Raw genomic sequence first — 20682 nt, 5'->3', positions numbered from 1 at the left:
TCCAACTCAAAAAAAAAAAAAAAAAATCATGCTGTGCCCCATCAATGTGTACAATCATTATGTGCATGTTAAAAGTGGTTAAAAATGTACTCTGGGCCTGGAGTAATAGCTCAGCCTGTAATCCTAGCATTTTGGGAGTCCGAGGCAAGAGGGTTGCCTGAGTCTGGGGGTTCGAAAGCAGCCTGGGCAACTTGGTGAGACCTCGTCTCTACAATTAATCCCAAAAAATAGCCAGGTGTGATGGCACACACCTGCAGTTCCAGCTACTTGGAAAGCTGAGGTGGAAGGATCATCTGCGCCCAGCAGGTTGAGGCTGCAGTGGCTGTGAGTGTGCCACTGCACTCCAGCCTGGGTGATAGAGTGAGACTCCAACTCAAAAAAAAAAAAAATTCACTCTGATTTTAGGACTCTCCCTCATTATATACCGACTATGAATCCTAAAGCTACTGCCTAAGTCATTCATGAAGGAGCAGGTAACCAGCTTGAAGTGTAAGCAAATGTTCCAAAGGTTGAATTTTTAAAAAGCAGGCGTCTCCCATGACTTCGTTTCCTGCCCTCGCCCTCTTGACATCACATCATTCCAGATATTTGAGACACCTTTGCCATTCCTCTTCTCTTTGACTAGTTCTGTCCAATAGGACTTTCTGCAAAGTTGCAAATATTCTATAGTCTGCACTCTCCATGATTCCAATGGCCACAGCATCCAGTGACTGCTGCACTTGGCAGAGCTACACACGCTATCCCTCTGTGTTTCCTTAGATTATTTTTGGTGTAATTTTTGCTAGACCTTCAACAATCCCTGATTACTCCCTTTGGAATGTCAGTCAAGATATGAGGCTCTCAACATAATATGCCTTTCCATGGGTGACAGATCAAAGCAGAGTAAAATGAAAGCATTGCTTTTTCTTTTAATTTGTTTTCTTTTACTTTTTTAAATTTTAAACACACAGAATATAATTCAGGGTTAGGTATACAAATGTTCATTATGCAGGTAACCTTTTTGATGCAGTGTGCCCCCCCACACACCTGGCAGATTTCCACTAATGCCAATCCCACATCCCCCTCATCCCGGCAGTTTCCTGCTACTGCCAATCTTTTTCTTATAGTATTACAATAATTGTTTAAGATTTGCTTATGAGTGAGAACATGTGATACTCAGTTCATTGTTTCTGTGATAGATCATTCAGTATTATAGACTCTAAGTCCATCCAGGTTGCTGTGAAGTTCATGATTTTGTCCTTCTTTATGGCTGCATAATATTCCATCGTGTATATATGCCACATTTTTAAAATCCAGTCCTCTTTTGATGGGCAGCACGGTTGGTTCTTGCTAATGTGAACAAGAGAGCATTGCTTTTTCTGTTACTTAGGCGTTCCCCCAAGAATTCAGCTTAAGGGTGTCTTAAATTCGGGGCAAGTTAGCACTTGTAGTCCACTAAACCTCTGAAGTCCTTGTGCTATTAATCCAGTCTATATCTCCCCACCTCCATTGGTACAGCTGAACTTTAAATCAAGACAAACGTTTTGTTGGATCTTGACTCTGGCATGTAGGACAAAGGTCAGTTTCCTTTTTGCCTCTGTCTCAGTAATAAGTGGAATAAGCGGAGCCGGGCTCGGTGGCTCAGCCTGCAATTCCAGCACTTTGGGAGGTGAGGCAAGTGGATTGCCTGAGCCCCTGGGTTCAAGACCAGCCCAGCCAACTTGGCCAGACCTCGTCTCTACAATAAATTTTTAAAAAATTAGCAGGGCATGGTAGAGCATACCTGTAGTTCTGGCTACTTGGAAGGCTGAGGCAGAAGGATCACTGGAGTCCAGCAGGTTGACACTGGGGTGGCCGTGAGCGTGCCACTGCACGCCAACCTGGGTGATAGAGTAAGACTCCGACTCAAAAAATAAAAAATAAAAATAAATAAATAAGTGGGATAAGCTTGGCACTAATGGCCTTGTCCAAGTCAATGATAAACATGTTTAACAGCACAAGGCTTAGGTAAAGCCTCAATCTGCAACACCAGAAATTCTCACGAGTTCAGTTGTTCAACCAGGTAAGAATCTAACCATAGTCAAAAGTGGACACCTGATAATGGCAGGAGCCAAGCTCTCAATCTAGGCAGTGAACATGTGGAAGGAAACCTTCGTCAGACTGTATGATGTAGTTCCACTAAAGACTGAGCACCATGGTGTTGTGAAATACTGGAACCCAGCATTTCGATGTCTATCCACAACTTGGTTACAAAGCCATCAGACCATGGGTCCCTTCCCTGGCTCTGCAGAGGCACACTTCCTGAGGAGCAGATTTACTCCTTAGGGAATTCAAGACCCTCCTTATTAAAGATGGATTTTTTTTTGAGTTGGAATCTCACTCTGTTGCCCAGGCTGAAGTGCGGTGGCACACTCATGGCCACCACAGCCTCGACCTCCTAGGCTCAGTTGATCCCTCTTCCAAGTAACTGGAACTACAGGCATGTGCCACCACACCTGGTTAATTTTTTGACTTATTGTAGAGATGAGGGCTCATCAACTTTCCCAGGCTGGTCTCAAACTTGTGGGTTCAGGCAATATTCTCACCTCAGCCTCACAAAGTGCTGGGATTATAGACATGAGCCACCGTGCCTGGCTAAAATGGATTATTTTATAGCAAAAGAGCTCTGAGAACCATGGGTCCCTTCATGGAATATGAGAAGTTGGACTGAAATCTGCCAAAAGACAAAACAGCTCCCAGTTTTCTTTCTTAGCTGACATGGTCTTTCGTTAAGGTGGACGGACACCTCATACCCATCTAACGTATAATTCATTCCCTACAAGACTCCATCAAGCACATATTCCCAAGCATCCACACCAAGCATCAGAGCGTCACCAGCCTTCAGCTGCCCTGGGCAGGGCGGGACAGCCACACACCAGGTTCTGGCTCTGGTTTTGGCTTGTACTTTGAGAACCCCTTCTCTCCATGCCCTCCCACCTGCTGTTATCATAAAACTTTCTGAACTGATTATGAAAATGGCAGTGAACCGGGGCACAGGCAGGCTGGAGTGAACTCCAGCTGAATTGCCGCTCCTCCATTGAGATGCTGTTATAACACTCTCTCTTTTTGATTGACAGGTATTCATGGAACTCTGACCTCACTGGAGGCACAGCACAGCGCCTGGTGCAGAGGTTGCAGGGGGAACATACCTGGCAGCTGCGGGGAGGGTGGGGGTGATGGGGATGGGTATTTCTGCAGTCAGCCTTGCCTTGCTCGCCTGCCTGCCTCTGACTGTGTCCATAGCCTTCACTGGCAGAGAGCAGCACACACAGACGTGCACAAGAGACACCTCAGGCTGAAGAAGGTGTAGCCTCAGACAGGTGTGCTGGGGAGGGGAGGTGAGTGTCATATCTGAGTGGGAGGGATCGAGGAATTCTCTCTCTGGAGCAGGAATAAGAGCTCAGGAGGAAGCATATGGCGAGGTGTGAACTGGGCCCTGAAGAAAGGCCAGGAATTGTAGATAAAGATTGGCCAACAGCACACACATCACACATGGTGCATCTGCTTCATCCTCACTTCGTAGATGAGGAAACAGGGTTAGGGAGCTGAAGGGCAACGGCTTTCCAGGCAGAGACCCATCACCTTGGCACAGGAGTCAGAGAAGCCTCGAGGGCAGATGGGTGAGGCCACCTTGCGGCCTATCTCTCCGGTCACATCCCTACCATGCTGGCTTCCTCTCCCGAATCCTATGCTCTTATTCTCTCAGCTCCCTCTTTTGTTTGAGTTCACTCCAGCCTGCCTGTGCTCGTTTTCCTGATGGTTTGAAGGCAATATTTCTTCTCCTGGATTCTAGTCACTCACATCCATTTTCTTTAGACTTTCAGCAGTCAGTAGACCTCCGGCCCTCTAGTGACTTCACATAAGTGTCAGCGTTTGACCATCACCTGCCACAGCAAAGCAGAGGCCCAGGGCACACACTCCTGAATACTGGCTGAAACAACCTACTCTTTTGCAAGAATGGATTAGGAGCTAAATCCTCAGAGACAAGATGCTCATGCTTCATGAAGAGCTCAGACATCATCTTTCTCCATCTATAGAGATGCAGAACTTAAATATGGAATGTAGAAGTTCAATGTTTATGTACGAGCATAAGAATTAGGAGTTGTGGTCAGAGTCTCCACAGGCCTTGTCTCATCCAAAGATCTAAATGTCTTTAACCAAATATGCAGAAAAGAGTGAAGTACTAGTTAATTGTGTCATCATAACTTAAGCATGCTATACCTACCTGTCAATTGTAACTGTAAACTTGTATCTATTGCTTTAGTAAAATCCAAAATAGATAATCCAAAGAACAAAGAACATCTCTTGCTGGTTATTGCTAGAGTCAGAGTTATACATTGTTTTTTGTATTCCAGACTTCATGTGGTTTTGTCTAGTAGATAAAATAGAAGCTTAACTAAGGTAACTTTTTAAAAAAAGGTTTGGCTGGTAGTTTATCTTAACGTCAATTCCACACAAACATGCTTGTGAACACATCACACTACCACTTCCCAGGTGACTACTGATTCAGAACTTTCTTTTCACTATCACTCTTGGAAGTATTCCCTAAGATTTTTATAGGAGATGCAACTCCAGCACGGTGAACACAGTAGCTATAGTACAGCTTCTGAAGTCAGACCAGGTCTGGGACCTAACCTCACAGGCAATTCTCTCATGTGTTAAACAGAGAAAACGGCATCCACCTCAGACACTAAAGGAGAAAATGCACCGAGAACAGAGTACATTCTGTAAGTTCAGGCTACCAGGAAGTGCTCAATGTTAACTGGCATGAAGCAGGAATGGCAAGTCAAGTTGTTGTCTGGCTCATTTTGAGCAGCAGGTGTCACTCTCACCCCATGTGCTTAAAGGGAGTCCCTTTCATTGCTAATGCTGGGCATACCACGCCTTTAGGAAGCAAAATGTAGATGAAGGAATTCTCATACGTGTCTTGTAACTAAACAAGACATAAAAACAGCACATTTTAATTTACCCATTAATGTAATTAGTATATCCATTCTCTAAAACATTTGTGTTGAGAACGTTCAATATTCATCTGTTTGAAACTATGTATTGTTAACCAGTCATCCCAGTGATACAGGACACTAACATCCCTCCAACCTAGCTATAGTGCAGTGGCACTCCAGCATCGTCCTGCTGGGCTCTGGTGGTCCTTCCATCTAAGCCTTCCTAGTAGCCAGAACTACAGGCATGCGCTACCACACCCAGCTAATTTTTATTTACTGTAGAGACGAGGTCTCGCCAAGTTGCCCAGGTGGGTCTTGAACCCATGGGCTCAGGCAATCCACTTGCCTCAGCCTCCCAAGGTGCAGGATTACAGGCTGAGCCACCAAGCCCCACTGGCATTTAACGTTCTATTCTTAGTTTACTAAACTCAACATAATGTCCTTCAGTTCCATCCGTGTTGCTGCAAGAGACAGGATTTTTTAATGACTAAATAGTATTCCGTTGTGCATATATACCACATTTTCTTTTCCTGCTCATGAGTGGACACTTAGGTTATCTTAGCTATAGTGAAAAATGCTGCAATAAACACGGGAGTGGAGTGGGGGTTGCTGCTATCTCTTCAACATACTGACTTCATTTTCATGGCTAATGCCCAGTGGTGGGATGACTGGTCATAGGGTAACACTATTCATAGTAACCAGCACAGTGCTAACTGCAGCTGTTTCAGAATTAAAAGCTAAAAAGTTTTCTCACAGACACATACCCCAGGGCAAGGTTGGGGGGTGGGAGGGTGGGGAGGAATAGGCATATGAACCACATATAAGTTATAAAATATAGTCTACAAAGTATTCTCAGCTGTAACGTTTAAATCCCTTATTTGGACCTTACTGTATACGTTTCCAAAAAAAGAAAGTAAGTTACCAAAAAATGACTCCACAGTTACAAATAAATTACCACCATATACTAAGAATTACCAACTCTTGATTTGTGTTAGAATCTAGGCACTTGGGATTCTATCAGTCCTACATGTAGCTCTGTTCTTTGAAAACATACATTTCGAAGTATAACCAAAAGCGGCTTCTACATTCACCACTTCACAAGGTCAGCGAGATCCCACAACAGATAAGCCGGGCCTATGCTGGTGCTGCTGGGAAACAGTTTAGCAAATAAAGCACGTAAAAGAAAACCATCAGGGCCCAGTGGCTCAGGCTGTAATCTCGTGCTTTGGGAGGCTGAGGTGAGTGGATTGCCTGAGCCTGCGGGTTCGAGACCCGCCTGGGCAACTTGGCGAGACCTTCTCTCTAAAATAAATCAAAAATTAGCTGGGTGTGGTAGTGCGTGCCTATAATTCCAGCTACTTGGAAGGCTGAGGAGGATCACCGGAGCCCAGCAGGTCGAGACTGCAGTGGCCGGAAGTGTGCCACTACACTCCAGTCTGGGTGACAGAGTGAGACTCCAACTGGAAAAAAAAAGAAAAAAAAGAAAAAAATCCTTTTATTATAAAACTTAATAATTTAATAATCTCTGTACTTTTCCTTTTAAGAATGGATAACAATTAATGTTCAAAACTGAAAACCAGACAATCAGACCAAAAAAATCACATTTATTTCAATAGCTGAAAGTGCAAATACAGCAAGTGAGTTCACAAAGTTCCAAGATACAGTTTGAAGTACAAGGAAATCTTGATACACATAAGGAAAGGGTAAACAGCTGAAATAAAGCTCCTCAATTTTTAAAAATATTTCAAGTACCTTGAGAAACCTTGATGCTAAAATATTCCACTCACATCAATTCAGAAATGCTTTAATCCTAGATGCCAGTAGTTCATTACAATCAAAAAGGATTCTTCAAAGAAAGAATCACCTCACACTGTCCAGCTCCAGACAAGAGTGGCAGTCCTTGCGGTGGCTGTCCGACTTGGCTTCGGTCACTCGCTGCATCAGCTAACCACAACATTTTGATTTTTAGGCAAATTCTAAAAAGTGTTTAAAGTTACATATCAGTGTAACACCACTCTTAAGACTTTTCTGAAATGACCAGTATATACCCAAAATGTTTAAAGGCCAATGCCAACTTCAGGCCTATGGTATTACTGAGGCAAACGACGCCGATTAATACTTCTTCCATTATTCAAAACCTTTCTTTAAGCTTAGCAACATGGCCTTTAAAACTTCCTCATGAAAACTGCACTTAAATATACACTGATTTATCTCTACATATACAGAACTTGTATGCAGAGTAGAGAAAGTTCCCACTAGGAAGGTAATTAGAAACTGTTAATGTTCTTTGTATCACTTAGTAGCCAATAGACCTGCTTATTCTGCTCCCCAGAAGCAATGTTAGCTACTAGTTCAGGAAGGTTGACATCAGATATTTATTCAGTCTTTTTCTCTGACTTCTTCATCCTTTCATTATAGGCATGAAACTGAGAGTCTGTTCCGAAGATTCTGTCCCACCACGTGAATGTCGATGCGTAGTTCCCTATGAAGTTCATATGGTGGAAATCATGATGCCGAGAGCCCGCGTAGAAAGGGATAAGGTTTAAGGGGTTGAGAGGAATATCGTACCCACTGAAAGAAAAATGACGGAGATTAGTAAGGAAATAGATGCTTCTCAAATTACCGGCATTTTATTAATAGTCATGTGCTCCTTAACCAAATCAAATAACATTCCAGACTGCCTAAAACACTTCATTTCCAAGATGTGTACAAAAGGCAAAAAAAGAAAAGGGTGCATATTCTAGAAACCACACTAAGAAAAAAAAAAACCTTAAAAGAGCTATGAAAATTATGTATCAGGGAATGCAAGAGAAAGGTTATAGCAATGAATCTTTAGACAGATTTTTCAAGAATTAATTTTCTCTTGTGTTTCTTAATTTTCTCTTGTGTTTTAGAGCCTTTTCATCTAAGTCAGTAACATTTGTAAATAACACCCATAATACTAAAAATGTATTTTAGGAAAAGTCACATAAAGTTAGAAGCAAACATTAAGAGGTTGAGCCCAAAAAGCCCTGTTGGGCAACTTTCACTTTTTTAAGCAGTGACAAGTTGGAAATAGAAATACCACAATTATTCGAAGTACCAGTGTGCTTTTCTAAAGTTGGGAGAGCATGAGTGATATCAAAGAAGAGTCCCATTTAAAGTGTCCTCCTAGCCGGGCTCGGTGGCTCAGCCTATAATCCCGTGCCTTTGTGAGGCTGAGGTGAGTGCATTGCCTGAGCCCGCAGGTTAGAGACCCGCCTGGGCAGCGAGACCTCATCTCTACAATAAATCAAAAAATCAGCCAGGCATGGTAGCGCATGCCTGTAATTCCGGCTACCGGAAGGCTGAGGCGGAAGGATCACTGGAGCCTAGCAGGTCAAGGCTGCGGTGGGCGACAGAGTGAGACTCCAACTCAAAAAATAAAAAAATAAATAAAGTGTCCTCCTTTATTTCTCAATACATATCTATAAAAACAGATACCCGCAGCTACACTGGTATTCAAAGGGCTTGGAGGAAGGGAGAAAGAAACAATAGAAAAGAATGAAAGGGATGTCACTTACACTTTTTCTACAGAAGAATATTATCTGCTTAGGACTAGAAGCATTAAGTTTGTTATTTTGGTAGTTTAAAAATGATTCTTAGAATTAGACATTCTGTATTCATGGGTACAGTGATAAGTCCCAAGTCAAAATGCAATGAACATAAAATTTTTAAATAGTGGAAATTTAGGATAAGGATTTAAGAAGGCATTTAATATAATTTACCATGAAATGTCATCCAATCAACATAAAGGAAGTGCTGGAACTATGTACATATTACAAGCAGTACTTGTGTCTTATAAGTGCTTTCATCAATGCCAGTCAATAGGGACTAGAAATAGTCTTATTCAGTGAGGGCTGATGTTTCAATATTTTAAAAAATGAGTTACTCTATATTATCTGAACCAATTACATTACATTATTATATTAGTATCCATTTACAGTATTCTCCTGTTTTCTTAAAAATAATAACAGACTGGCCTATGGTGGCTCATGCCTAAAATTCCAGCACTTTGGGAGGCTGAGGCAGAAGAACTACTTGAGCCCTACCTGGGCAACATAGCAATACCTCGTCTCTACATAGATAAAAAAATTAGCCAGGTGTGGTGGCGCATGCCTGTAGTTTCAGCTCCTTAGGAGACTGCGAAGGAAGGATCGCCTGAGCCCAGGAGGTCAAGATTGCGGTGAGGTGTGACGACCATGCCACTGCACTCCAGTCTGAGCAACAGAGTGAGACCTCAATTCAAAAAACAAACATGAAAAAGACTAATTTCTCCTATCAATCTACTTAGAAATACAGCTAGGCCAGGCTCAGTGGCTCAGCCTGCAATCCTAGCACTTTGAGAGGCCAAGGCGACCGGCCCAGGCAACTTGGCGAGACTTCATCTGCACAATAAATAAAATAATTAACCAGGCGCGGTAGCACGCGCCTGTAGTTCCAACTACTTGGAAGGCTGAAGTGGAAGGATCACCAGAGCCCAGCAGGTAGACGCTGAGGTGGCCGTGAGTGTGCCACTGCACTTCAGCCTGGATGACAGAGTGAGACTCCAACTCAAAAAAAAGAGAAAGAAACACAGATAATCTTATGATCACATACATAAAGATACTTTATGATACTTGGACAGAAACTATCACTCACCTATGGACATCAATAGTTTCTATCAAACGAACAGCCACCCATGCCCAAAGAAGAATCATATGATCGCACAGAAGTAGGATTCCAATGAAAAATCCAGTTCCAAGAATTAAAGTTTCCAAAGGATGTGCATACTCAGCTTCCATTCCGAAGGGAGCCTAAAACAAGCAGGTAAGAATTCCTCAGCATATTGTGATGGTCATATGTACTGTCATTGGCTAGGCTATAATGCCCAATTTCTGGTAAGACATGTCTAGATGTTGCTGTGAAGGTATTTTTAGATGTGGTTAACATTTAAATCAGTGAACTTTAAGGAGACCACCCATTGTAAAGAGGATGGGCTCCAAACAGTTTAAAGGCCTCAAGGGCAAGACTAGGGTCCTGAAGGAGAACTCTCAAGACTGCAACAGAGAAACCTGCTTAAGCTTCTGGCTTCTGCTCTGTGCAATCCGACCCAAGACTGCAACAGTCCTACCTGCATGCCCAACCTGCAGCCTATCCTACAGACCACAGACCCACAACAACAGCATGAGGCAACTTCTTAAAACAAAGCTCCCTCTCAAGGAATATATGTACCCTATTTATTCTGCTTCTCTAGAGAATTTGAGTAATATACATATTTTAAAATACATATATATATACAATTTTTAAATAGTGGAAATTTAAGATAAAAATTTAAGAAGTCATTTAATATAATTTATCACAAAATGTCATTCAATCAACATAAAGGCAGCATAACTATGTATAGCCGGGCTCGGTGGCTCAGCCTGTAATCCCGCACCTTTGGGAGGCTGAGGTGAGTGGATTGCCTGAGCCCGCGGGTTCGAGACCCGCCTGGGCAGTGAGACCTCATCTCTACAATAAATCAAAAAATCAGCCGGGCATGGTAGCGCATGCCTGTAATTCCGGCTACTTGGAAGGCTGAGGCAGAAGGATTGCCGGAGCACAGCAGGTCAAGGCTGCGGTGGCCGGGAGCGGCCACTGCACTCCAGTCTGGGCGACAGAGCGAGACTCCAACTCAAAAAAAAAAAAAGAATTACGTACATATTACAAGCAGTACTTGTGTCTTATAAGTGCTTTCATCAATGCCTATATACATATTCTACTTATACAGTTTTACAAAATTTTATATATATTCTACATATAGTTTTACAAAATTTTATATATATAATCTACTTATACACATAGTTTTACAAAATTATATTGTTTCTATATGTCATGATAATATATCTAGCCACACATAATATATATAATAGTAGCAATTCTCAATAAAAGTGCTTTTGTTTCTACCAAACAAAAAGGTTCAGGAGAACAAAAATCTTAACTGTCTTTGATAGTTTAAGATAAAGGCATTAAATAACTGACTTGAACTCTGAATTTGATTTATGTATTTATATCTGCTTTCCCAAGAAAGGAATGCTTGATTTAGCACGCCATATCATCACGATCAAGGCAGAACATTCTGAGGTAGCTAGTTTGACAAAGCTACATCAAAGCAGTTCCGATAAAAACCACTCTTTTTGTGAACGTTAACAATGGGATAAAAATGGGCTAAAACTAAGTAAAAAAAAAAAACAACCTAAGTCAGTAATTGTTTTAGAAGTATCATAGGTTGACTATCTTCGGGCAGTTACGATTATGGCAGCCACTATCATGCTACAGGTATCTAGCTCTCTGGCCATAAGGATGAGAGTCTCATCTATTTCATGTAATAGTTTTCTTTTGGGTTTCAATTTACCATGAAATTAAAATGCTGCTGAAAATTTGTAGAACTGGTTTGTGTGTGTTATATGTGTTGTTTTTTGATGATGATGCCAAAGAAAAAGAAAACGCAAACATCAGTTTTAGAAGAAAAAAAAATTAAATGTAAAAAAAGAAAAATGCTCAGGCAATTAAAAAAAGACATTTTGCCTATAACAGAAAGTATTAAATATAATTCTAACATACCTGAAACTCATGATGCACTTTGTGAATATATTTATATATTCTTTTGTGGTGTAAAAGTCTATGCAGAAAATAGTGCCAGGTATCCTCAATGACTGCACAGCCAAAGCACCTTGCCAAGAGCATACACCTTTAAGATAAAAACGCTATCATGTGTAGGACATAATTTTTACTTGAACAACCTAGTCTTTTACTTGGGACTACTGCTTGAGATATTACATAAAACCAAATACCCACTTACCAATCTAACCTAACTGGATACATGATTAACAAATTCTCAAAACTGCTATGTACAGTTACATAATATAACATGAAATAAGGTTCAAGAGATTGACTGCTGTATCAATTCCATTTCATTCTGACAAAAACCCACAGGTACAAAGTCAAAGTTAAGAAACAAAATCCAAAGCCCCAGAAAAATAATAATATTGATGAAGGACTTGAACTAAATTAGTTATAGTAATAGTAAAATAATCATTTTTTTCTACCAGAAGACATAATTTAGATGCAATGGGCAAAAACAATTTCTATACAAATACACACAAACACAGAAACCCTTTTATATGTTGAATATATATAACATAGAAAAAAGCACAAAATACATCCCTTGGCATCTGTGGGGGAGTAGGTTCCAGGAACTCCCTTGGATACCAAAGTCCAAGGATGCTCAAATCCTCAGTATATAATGGTGCAGTATTTGTCCATAACCTACACACATCCTCCCATATACTTTAAATCATCCCTAGGTTACTTATAATACCCAAAACAACAGAAATGTTATGTAAATAGTTGTTATACCATACTGTAGCTGTTCAGTACAGATGCAGTTTTTTTCCTTGAATATTTTCTACCCACAGTTGGTTGATGCAAAAGGCTGACTGTATCTATATACTGCTATATTTGTATTCAAGTATGTCAGACAGGTGAAATCAAATATTATTTGAACATAATTACTTGTAGTCAGATTATACAATAAAATAAAAAATTGTGCCCACACACACACACACACACACACACACACACACACACACACACACACACAATCATGCATCACATACAGATGCTTAAGTCAAGGATGGGCTGCCAATACAACAGTGGTCTCCTAAGACTTTAATACCATATTTTTACTGTCTCTTTTCTATGTTTAGATATATAAATACTTAGTACTATTTAGTACTCAAGACAGTAGCATGCTGTACAAATATGTAGACCGGGAACAACAGGCCATACCACATAGCCCATTCCACATAATACCCATCACATACGGAATGTAGTAGGCTACAACATCTGCGATTGGGTAAGTGCATTCTGCAGCGTTTGCCTAACTTGCCTAATGACCCATTTCTCAAAAGGCATCCCTGTGAAATGATACATATGCACATACAAATATATATGTTTTTGTTTATATGGACACAATTTTTAAAAACCTCACAGATGAGTCTCACTTTCATTCATTTTAGACTTAAAATGCAACACATTTTTTTCTTAAGCACATATATCTGTATATAATCACATAAAGTATGTTATGGAAACTTCTGATACTAGAAACACACCTTCCAATAAAACATTACACCAAAATATAGAAAGACATAAAAATGGTAACATTTTAAATGTCTATTATGGTTTGTTTTTCTACTATTTATTTACTTCCAAAGTTTAGAACAAACATTAACCAAAACGAGGAAAAAAGATATACATTAAGTATAATTTAATTGAATGATAAACCACAACTGAGTCTAAAAATCAAGTATTTGTCTACATACCATCTTGGCATTCTTTCCCAATCATAAGGAATATTGAAATACTCTGTAAAATAATAGGTTCCACAAATCAAAGGCAGCTGGATACAGAAGTGATTAAAGAGAAGTACTTTAAAACATTTCCACTGGTTTTCCAGTGTTTCTGTTTTATCCTGTGGAGGAAAATCACAATATTTAACATTAGCCACTGCTGTAGTAGTTTAACTTGACAACCAAAAGTGAATTTCTGCTTTTTTCTCCAGTGTTTATATTGGACCACAATTCTATATCAGTTATGCAATTTCACGTTATGAGTAAATAAGAGTCAGGAATCCTGGCCTTCTAACTTCTTGACAATTACTATCACTACTTTATTTTTATTTTATTTTATTTTATTTTTTGAGTTGGAGTCTCACTCGGTCACCCAGACTGGAGTGCAGTGGCCGCTCCCAGCCACCGCAGCCTCACCTGCTGGGGTCCGGCGATCCTTCCACCTCAGCCTTCCAAGACTACTTTATTTTTAAATTTTAGAATCATGGGGCACATTTTATTTTTAAATTTTAGAATCATGGGGTACATGTGAGGATCTGTTGCACAGACACACTGTGTGAAGGTGAGGTTTGGGCTTCTGCCGAGACCACTCCCCTACCCACAACAAATATGGTACCCAACAAGTGGTCTTGTATCCTTTAGCCCTCCTCCTTCAGCAGTGACCATATCTGCTGTTCCCATCTTTGTGCCCATGTGTGCCCAATATTTAGTGCCCACTTATGAGTGAGAACATGTGGTATTCAGTTTTTTGTTTCTTAACTACCACTACCATACATAGGTAAAGCAATCATTCAGACATATCCAGTCTTAATCTCAAACAAACTAAAGAAACACTACAGACTAACTCTCCAGTCTTTGCCACCACAGATCATTCACTTTTACCAGAAGCTTCAGAGAAGAAATGTGCTGAGGGCAGCCACCCTGCCCAGGATCACAGAGGCAGTCATATGAGGAACTTGGGCTAACTAAAATCTAGGTCTCTAGATCCAGTCCTGTTCTTGAAATCATTCGACAAAAGACTTATCTTCCTGACCAAAGGGGGGAAATCACTGACCTGAGAACTGACCCCAAAACCCATGCTCTAACACCAAGGCTGCCGCTGATCCATCAACTAGCTCTGTGACACTCACAATTCCTCTTCTTAACAATGGAATGAGAGCACTTGACAAAATAATTTGCAACTGTCTTGTATTTCTTTTTTTTTTTTAGATTGGAAAATACCGTTTATTTAAGAAGTAAACTAGAGGCAGATTTTCTTTGAAAAACTTGCCCATGGCAGGTCTTTCTGCCATGAAGCTTTCTTTTTCTCTTCTGTCTCTAATAAACTTTGTTTGGGATTTTTAAAAAAGAGTAAATGAGAGAGAGAGAGAGAGAGAGAGAGAGAGAGAGAGAGAGAGAGAGAGAAAGAGAGAGAGGAGATTTACCTCCTCAAGGTAGTGGAGGGAGCAGAGGCTAAAAAACATGGTGACCGTGGCTCCTCAGACCATGGCTTAGCAAAGCTATGGCCAACTGTCTCGTATTTCTGCTCTATATGGTCTAACCCCAGTCCTCCAAACCTCCAGCCTGTGACTAGGGACTAAATAAATAGAAGATTTATTTATTTATTTAGGCTTGGGTTGACAATGACACTGTTTCCCATGGAAACTGTTCAAAAGATTTTAACTTCCTGGTTAGAATCTGACATCCACATAGCTACAGAAAATACCAAGTTTAATGAACAATAACTAATAAAATCATTTGCTTTACTGTTTAGAATGTACTTAAGTTAGCTAAAAAGACAGTCAAGCAATTTATGCCAAGTACAATATCAAATGTTACCATATTTCACTTCGCTCTGTAGAACTGCAGAAGGAATACCATAGAACATGGCCATAGACTTCAGAAATAATGTTTCTAACACATATATCTTTAAGGAAAAATTTTTGAAGAGCTATTCAAATGTAGGGTTTTTTGAAAGAAATAGATCCCACAAAGTCTACTTTCCTTCTTCGTTGCTATAAAACTCTCCCACCTGGCAAGCACGTGCTGTAACTATCAAGTCACTGATTCTGCTTGAGAGCAGATGTCTCCATCACTACATCACCAGGAGGCATTTTTGTTGTCGTTGTAATTTTTAAAATAAAAAATGTATTGTACATGTTAAATATACTTCTCAGCTGTTTTCTCTTAGAATTCCTAAGTACATAGCAACTGATATTCTCAGTGTTCATGAGGGTTTCTGCCTTCAAGATGCATGAACCTATAATTAACTTGTATTGTTTTTATGGTTTCTTTTCATCTTTTAAATTGTGAAACTTGCACTGATTTGACATCTTCATTCATTTTGTATCAAAAAAACCCAAAGCATGGGCTTCAAGGGAAAACATGCTAAGTATAGATTCTCATACTCCCCAGCTTCTCAGTCTGTTTATGGATAACTAGATTACTGCGGGTCCTTTTCTTTTTTCTTTTGCCACATTGTATTTTAAAGCTGTTCATATATTCTTGATCGAAAAAGCTCTCTCTCTAGAAAGGTGGCCTCTGACGCATGAGTCAGCTGCAGAGGGCAGTGAAGAAGACCAGCCATGCAAGGAATCAGTCCCATAAATAAATCAATGGGAGACACACGACAGCCAGAATCACCCCAAAGACGCATCAGAACTTAGACATCTATACCAAATTTTGCCTTCCAAAGGAGAGACTTTTATGAAAAATACTTTGGAACTTGTGCAACCTTAACCGAGGGTAACAGGATACTAACAAAAAGGGTCATATCCCTTTTTATTCCCTCCCCTTCCTCTTTTGGCCTGGAGTCCACAGCCACCTGATCCCTGCATCATTCCCAGAGGATTAATGTCAAAACTTGCTTCAAGTGAGGCTCACTGGGAGAGGCTATGCGTTTACAGATTGACAGGAGGGAGGTGCACACTGACTACCTGCCTGACGTGTGCAGTAATCCTTCAGAAGCCATGGGGGGACTGGCTCCAGGACTGTTGCAGACACCAAAATCTGAGGATGTTCAATTCCCTGATACAGCATGGTGCAGTATCTGCATGGGAACACTGCATACCCTCCCTATACTTCAAGTCAGCTCTAGATATATAATATATAATATATTACATATTATATAATATAGAGATATATATTATATATAAAATATAACATGCATGCTATGAAGATAGTTGCTATACCATATTCTTTTGGGAATATGACAAGAAAAAAGTTTGTACAAGTTCAGTACAGATGCAAATTTTTTCTGAATATCTTCAATCTGTGGTTGGTCAGCGTGATCCACAGGTACAGAGGGCCAATGGTACTAAGTGGTGGCTTTCCACAGATGAGCACTCTCAATATTGACACTGTGTGGTCTGAGGTTTTAGTCTGACACAACTTGTAGCAAAGTAAACAGTAAGTCTTAGAAACTATCCTGGGTTTACCAACTGCTGATAGGCCATCTGTCTCTCTAACAAGACTCCAGATACTCCCTGGAAACAGTGTTGAACTCACGGCCTACATATTAGTAGAATTCACCTTGTCATGTACATAGAAAGCTCTCAAGAGACATTTAGTGCAATGAAGCAAATTTCCAGTCCCTCATACTCACCTTCTGAATTTTATACTTCTTCATGTAAGGTATAAATTGAAATAAAAATCCAGGTAAAGCGAACAGGAAATACAGGGCTTCGTGAACGATGAGGGAGCCCCACGTCGCAATCTGGAACTTTGTGTAATTATTCAGCATATAGTTCCAAGCATTCTTAAACGGTTCCTGCAGAGGATTGGCAGGTAACAGCGAGTCCACATACTCCACAGCCAAGGATGCAGAGCTGAAGATGTCAACACTCTCGTTGGCTGCCATCTTGCCAGTGTTGGCAGGAGCCTCGATTCTGTAAAACAAACACATGAGCTGAACGGTGAGCCGCCAAAACAACAGCTCTAAAAATGTATCTTCTGATCTTTTGTAAAGTGATAATTTCTAAAGGAATACCAGCACTTCAGGTTCTACATGATTTTTTAAAAATCTACTGAATATTATCACAACTGCCATTTAAAAACCACATTTTATTTTCAAGAGCAGCACCTAAAAGAACAGTGAAAAATACATGCCAAGCTACCTTGAAAGAGTTTTTTGGTGTGGTCCTCATGGAAAAACTTCTAATTTAAATGTATCACTCAGAGCCAAAAAATCTCTAAGGAAAAATCCTGCCAAATATGATGACACAAAAATCAAATACTTTGGGGAATAAAAAGAGTCATAAACAAAGTCAGAGCTAAACAACAAACTAGCAAAATTATGTCCAACACTGTATGACAAAGGGCTACAGAATATGTTGTACAGAATATGCTATACAGAGTAGACTGAAAAAACCCAGTAGGTTTTTATGGAAAGGTCATTCACAAGCAGTATACGGAAAAATAAAGGCAAACAGTCACTATACAAGTAAGGATCTCAACTTCATTCAAGTGGGGAAATGTACCCTGAAACACATACTTTTGGCCTGGGTAGCAAATCTTTAAAAGTGTAATAGTGTCCAGTGCTGGTAAGGGTGTGAGGACACAGGCATCACCATACACCATTGGTGGGTGTTAAATTAATTGTCTTTTAAGGGAAAATTAGCAACATCTATCATAATTCAAATGAATACATCCTTTACTCAACCCAGCAAAAAAAAAAGAAAGAAAAAAGAAAAGAAAAACACAAATAAGTCTATCAACAAGGATGAGTTAGATAAGTTCTGTCAAGTCCTTCCACAATTACACAGCCATTTAAAAGAATGAGAAACCTCCACATATTCTACAAAGACAGATGTCTGAGACAGTGTTAATCACCATAACAAGCCCGGAATAATATGTACAGCCAGAGTGCACTAACATTATGTGAAGAGGATCTGAGTTTTATCTATGCACTTTTAAGCGTAGGTACACAGAGACACAACCCAACAGAAAACATGCACAATTTAGCGCAGGGACCGCTCGGAAGAGGCGTGGAGGAGGGTGCGTGTTGAGAGGAGGACTCCTACTTTCCACTGCACCCTTCTGTGCAACTGAAATGCTTAAAGAGAGCACATTCTACTTATACAACAAATACGCTTAGTAATATGCCGCTAATCAGAAATAGAGAAACCATAAAGAATGTCACTTTCCTAAATGTGTTCACTGCTGTCTCTAATTTAGCAATCATGATGGCCCACTCCAAAGTGAGTGTTTTAAAGCCTTTGTAGTCTTACCAGTGCTTACTGAGCTCCTCCTTCAACACCCTGAACTTCCAGCCCTCTCGCTCTATCCTGCTCTTCCTCAGTAACTTCGCCACAGCGAGGGAGTGCCCCAGTCTGCGCCAACACTGCCCTCTGATCTTTCATTCCTGCCTCTAGGGCTGATTCGTCTTCCTGTGAGCTTGGCTCACTCCAGAACTGTCACGTCTGACCCCTCAAATCTAACCGTGCACTCCAGTCGTCCGGTCCTGAGACACATCTTCCTGACCACCACCACCTCTCACAAGCCTCTAAAGGAGCCCTCCACACACACTGCTCATCTCACCTAAGTGATGGCTGATGACCTGCAGCAGCTCCCAGCACACCCAAATCAGACAACTATGCCAATCCTGTTTTCTTGAGGGAGTCACCAAACTTGACAGTGCTGAAGCAACACCACCATGACCTGGAGCAATGATGCAACTTTTCTGTGAAGTAATTTTATCACCTGCAAAAATAAATAGTAATGCCAGCTCTCCAGTGAGGCCAGGAGACAATGCATGTGCTCATCATACTATACTGTCGTCACAAAACAATCAATATGACACAGAAGACAATTCTGCAGTTTACCCGAGCTGAAGGGTATCCTGCCATTGCTGTCAGCAAGTTCTCACTCCCCAATGACTCTCCAGCAGCAGCAACAATCTGCTGTCTAGTCTCGCCACTGCACTGAGCTAGCTTGTTACAATCGCCAAGGGTCTCCAGCTGCCAGTCCCATCAGACGTGTCTGGAGTTGACTTCACTTGACCAGACTGGAACACCTCCCTCCTTGGCTGCCAAGTAGTCACACTATGTGCTTACTACGTGCAGTCACACTGTGCTAACTGCTGGCTCACCCCATCTTCAGATATAAGTGAGGAGTACCAACAAGAACCCAAACCAGCGTCAGTTTATGTGATCAGAAAAAAGGTGCGATACTGAGTGCTTCAAGCTTCCTGAGAAAGAGCTCTCTAAACTAAGACCTGGACCACGACGGGGAGGCGACAAGATTAAGATTGGGGGGGGGGCAACGGATGGACGACTAAGAAATTTTGAGTGCAGGGAACAGCAGCTCCAAAGACTCAACAGGCCAAGAGGAAGGACACAGCGCATCTGATGCAGTATGTCTGTGGCAGGGCTTCTGAGAAAGGAAGACTCCAGAACTGAGCCTGGAAAGTTTCCCTGTGATGCCTTCTAGTTATTCCAGGTGCACTGGGGGAACTTAACTACTTTCTGTTTAAAAACATACTGGCATCCACCTTCTCTATCCCTAACCCTCTGCCCTAAACTCCAGGATCCATAATCCAAAAGTCTACTGGTGACATCCAACCACAACAGTCAGAGGCACAGCAAATTCAACAGGCCCCAAAGCCCAGGGACTCTCCCCGCAACCCTGCCCCAGCTGCTACTTCCCCACAGGGAGGGAACAGCTCAGAGCTGGCCTAGTTGTATGAGGGGTGCAAGACTGATCAGGTCCTGAAGGCCAGGTGTCATCTTTGGACAACCTGGAAGCCTGCTGGAGGAGGCTGACGAGACGCTGAGAAAGAAGAAATACAGTTCTCCGTCCGCCCTCGGCACCGTACCTTGGGCAAGCCCAGGTCTCACCAGCTCCCGGCTCCTCTGGAGCTGTCCTGCTCCAAGCTGGCCCTTCTTAGCGCCATCGAAGAGCCGGTGCCAGGATCCAGCTCACCACCAGGGCTGAGCGCCTTCTTAAAATGACGCTCAAGGGAGGGCCCGCCCCGCCCCGCCCCGCCCAGGGACGCAGACCCAGCCCCGGCGCGATGCACGGAGGCCCTCCCGGACCCTCTTCGTCTCGCTCGCCATCCCACACTTCACGGTCCTGCAATATTGGCTGGTTCTCAGTCCCTCCTCTCCATTCCTCTCTGCCCACGGAAACGCCGTCCCTCGCCGGCGACGTCCCCCCAGCCAACTAGTACTCATCCTTCAGTACCTCTTCCCAGACGCCCTTCCACTGCTCCCAACGCACACATTTGTCCCGTCTCCCTGGCGGTGCTTCTGCTCTGTAAAACTTTCGTTCTCCTGTCTGTCACTGCCTTCGGTATCCTTAAAGTCTCCAATGGCAAGAAGCACGCCGGCCGACCCCCACCCGGCAGCGCGTCC

At 41.7% G+C, this 20682-nt stretch overlaps 1 protein-coding gene across 3 annotated transcripts; it reads right to left on the bottom strand.

Moving 5' to 3' along the window:
- Nucleotides 1–6544: 6544 nt before the first annotated feature.
- MSMO1 (methylsterol monooxygenase 1) lies at nucleotides 6545–20579 on the bottom strand. Of its 3 annotated transcripts, none has more exons than XM_008058299.1 (6): nucleotides 20513–20579; nucleotides 16935–17217; nucleotides 13325–13473; nucleotides 11565–11691; nucleotides 9621–9775; nucleotides 6545–7532 (listed from the first exon to the last, which is right to left on the bottom strand). In XM_008058299.1, the coding sequence occupies exons 2-6, from the start codon at nucleotides 17187–17189 to the stop codon at nucleotides 7337–7339; spliced, it is 882 nt and encodes a 293-aa protein (XP_008056490.1). In that variant the 5' UTR covers nucleotides 17190–17217; nucleotides 20513–20579; the 3' UTR covers nucleotides 6545–7336. The 3 variants fall into 3 exon arrangements, with proteins under 3 accessions (XP_008056490.1, XP_008056491.1, XP_021568131.1); XM_008058300.2 differs by lacking the exon at nucleotides 20513–20579 and adding an exon at nucleotides 20145–20195; XM_021712456.1 differs by lacking the exon at nucleotides 20513–20579 and having other exon boundaries at nucleotides 13321–13473; nucleotides 16935–17212.
- Nucleotides 20580–20682: the final 103 nt, after the last annotated feature.

Source organism: Carlito syrichta, unplaced genomic scaffold, assembly GCF_000164805.1.
Source record: "Carlito syrichta isolate Samal-C Ts95f unplaced genomic scaffold, Tarsius_syrichta-2.0.1 Scaffold303285, whole genome shotgun sequence".
Taxonomy (NCBI): domain Eukaryota; kingdom Metazoa; phylum Chordata; class Mammalia; order Primates; family Tarsiidae; genus Carlito; species Carlito syrichta.
Note: the sequence above shows the minus strand (reverse complement) of the source record. Positions and strands in the feature narration are given on the sequence as shown.

Excerpts from the sequence above, each read along its gene's own strand:
- MSMO1 (XM_008058299.1), bottom strand. The coding sequence starts at position 17,189 with ATGGCAGCCAACGAGAGTGTTGACATCTTCAGCTCTGCATCCTTGGCT. Across the intron at positions 13,474-16,934 it reads AGAAGTATAAAATTCAGAAG|GATAAAACAGAAACACTGGA; the intron begins GTGAGTATGAGG and ends TTTCCTCCACAG. Across the intron at positions 11,692-13,324 it reads TGGGAAAGAATGCCAAGATG|GTGTATGCTCTTGGCAAGGT; the intron begins GTATGTAGACAA and ends TTTATCTTAAAG.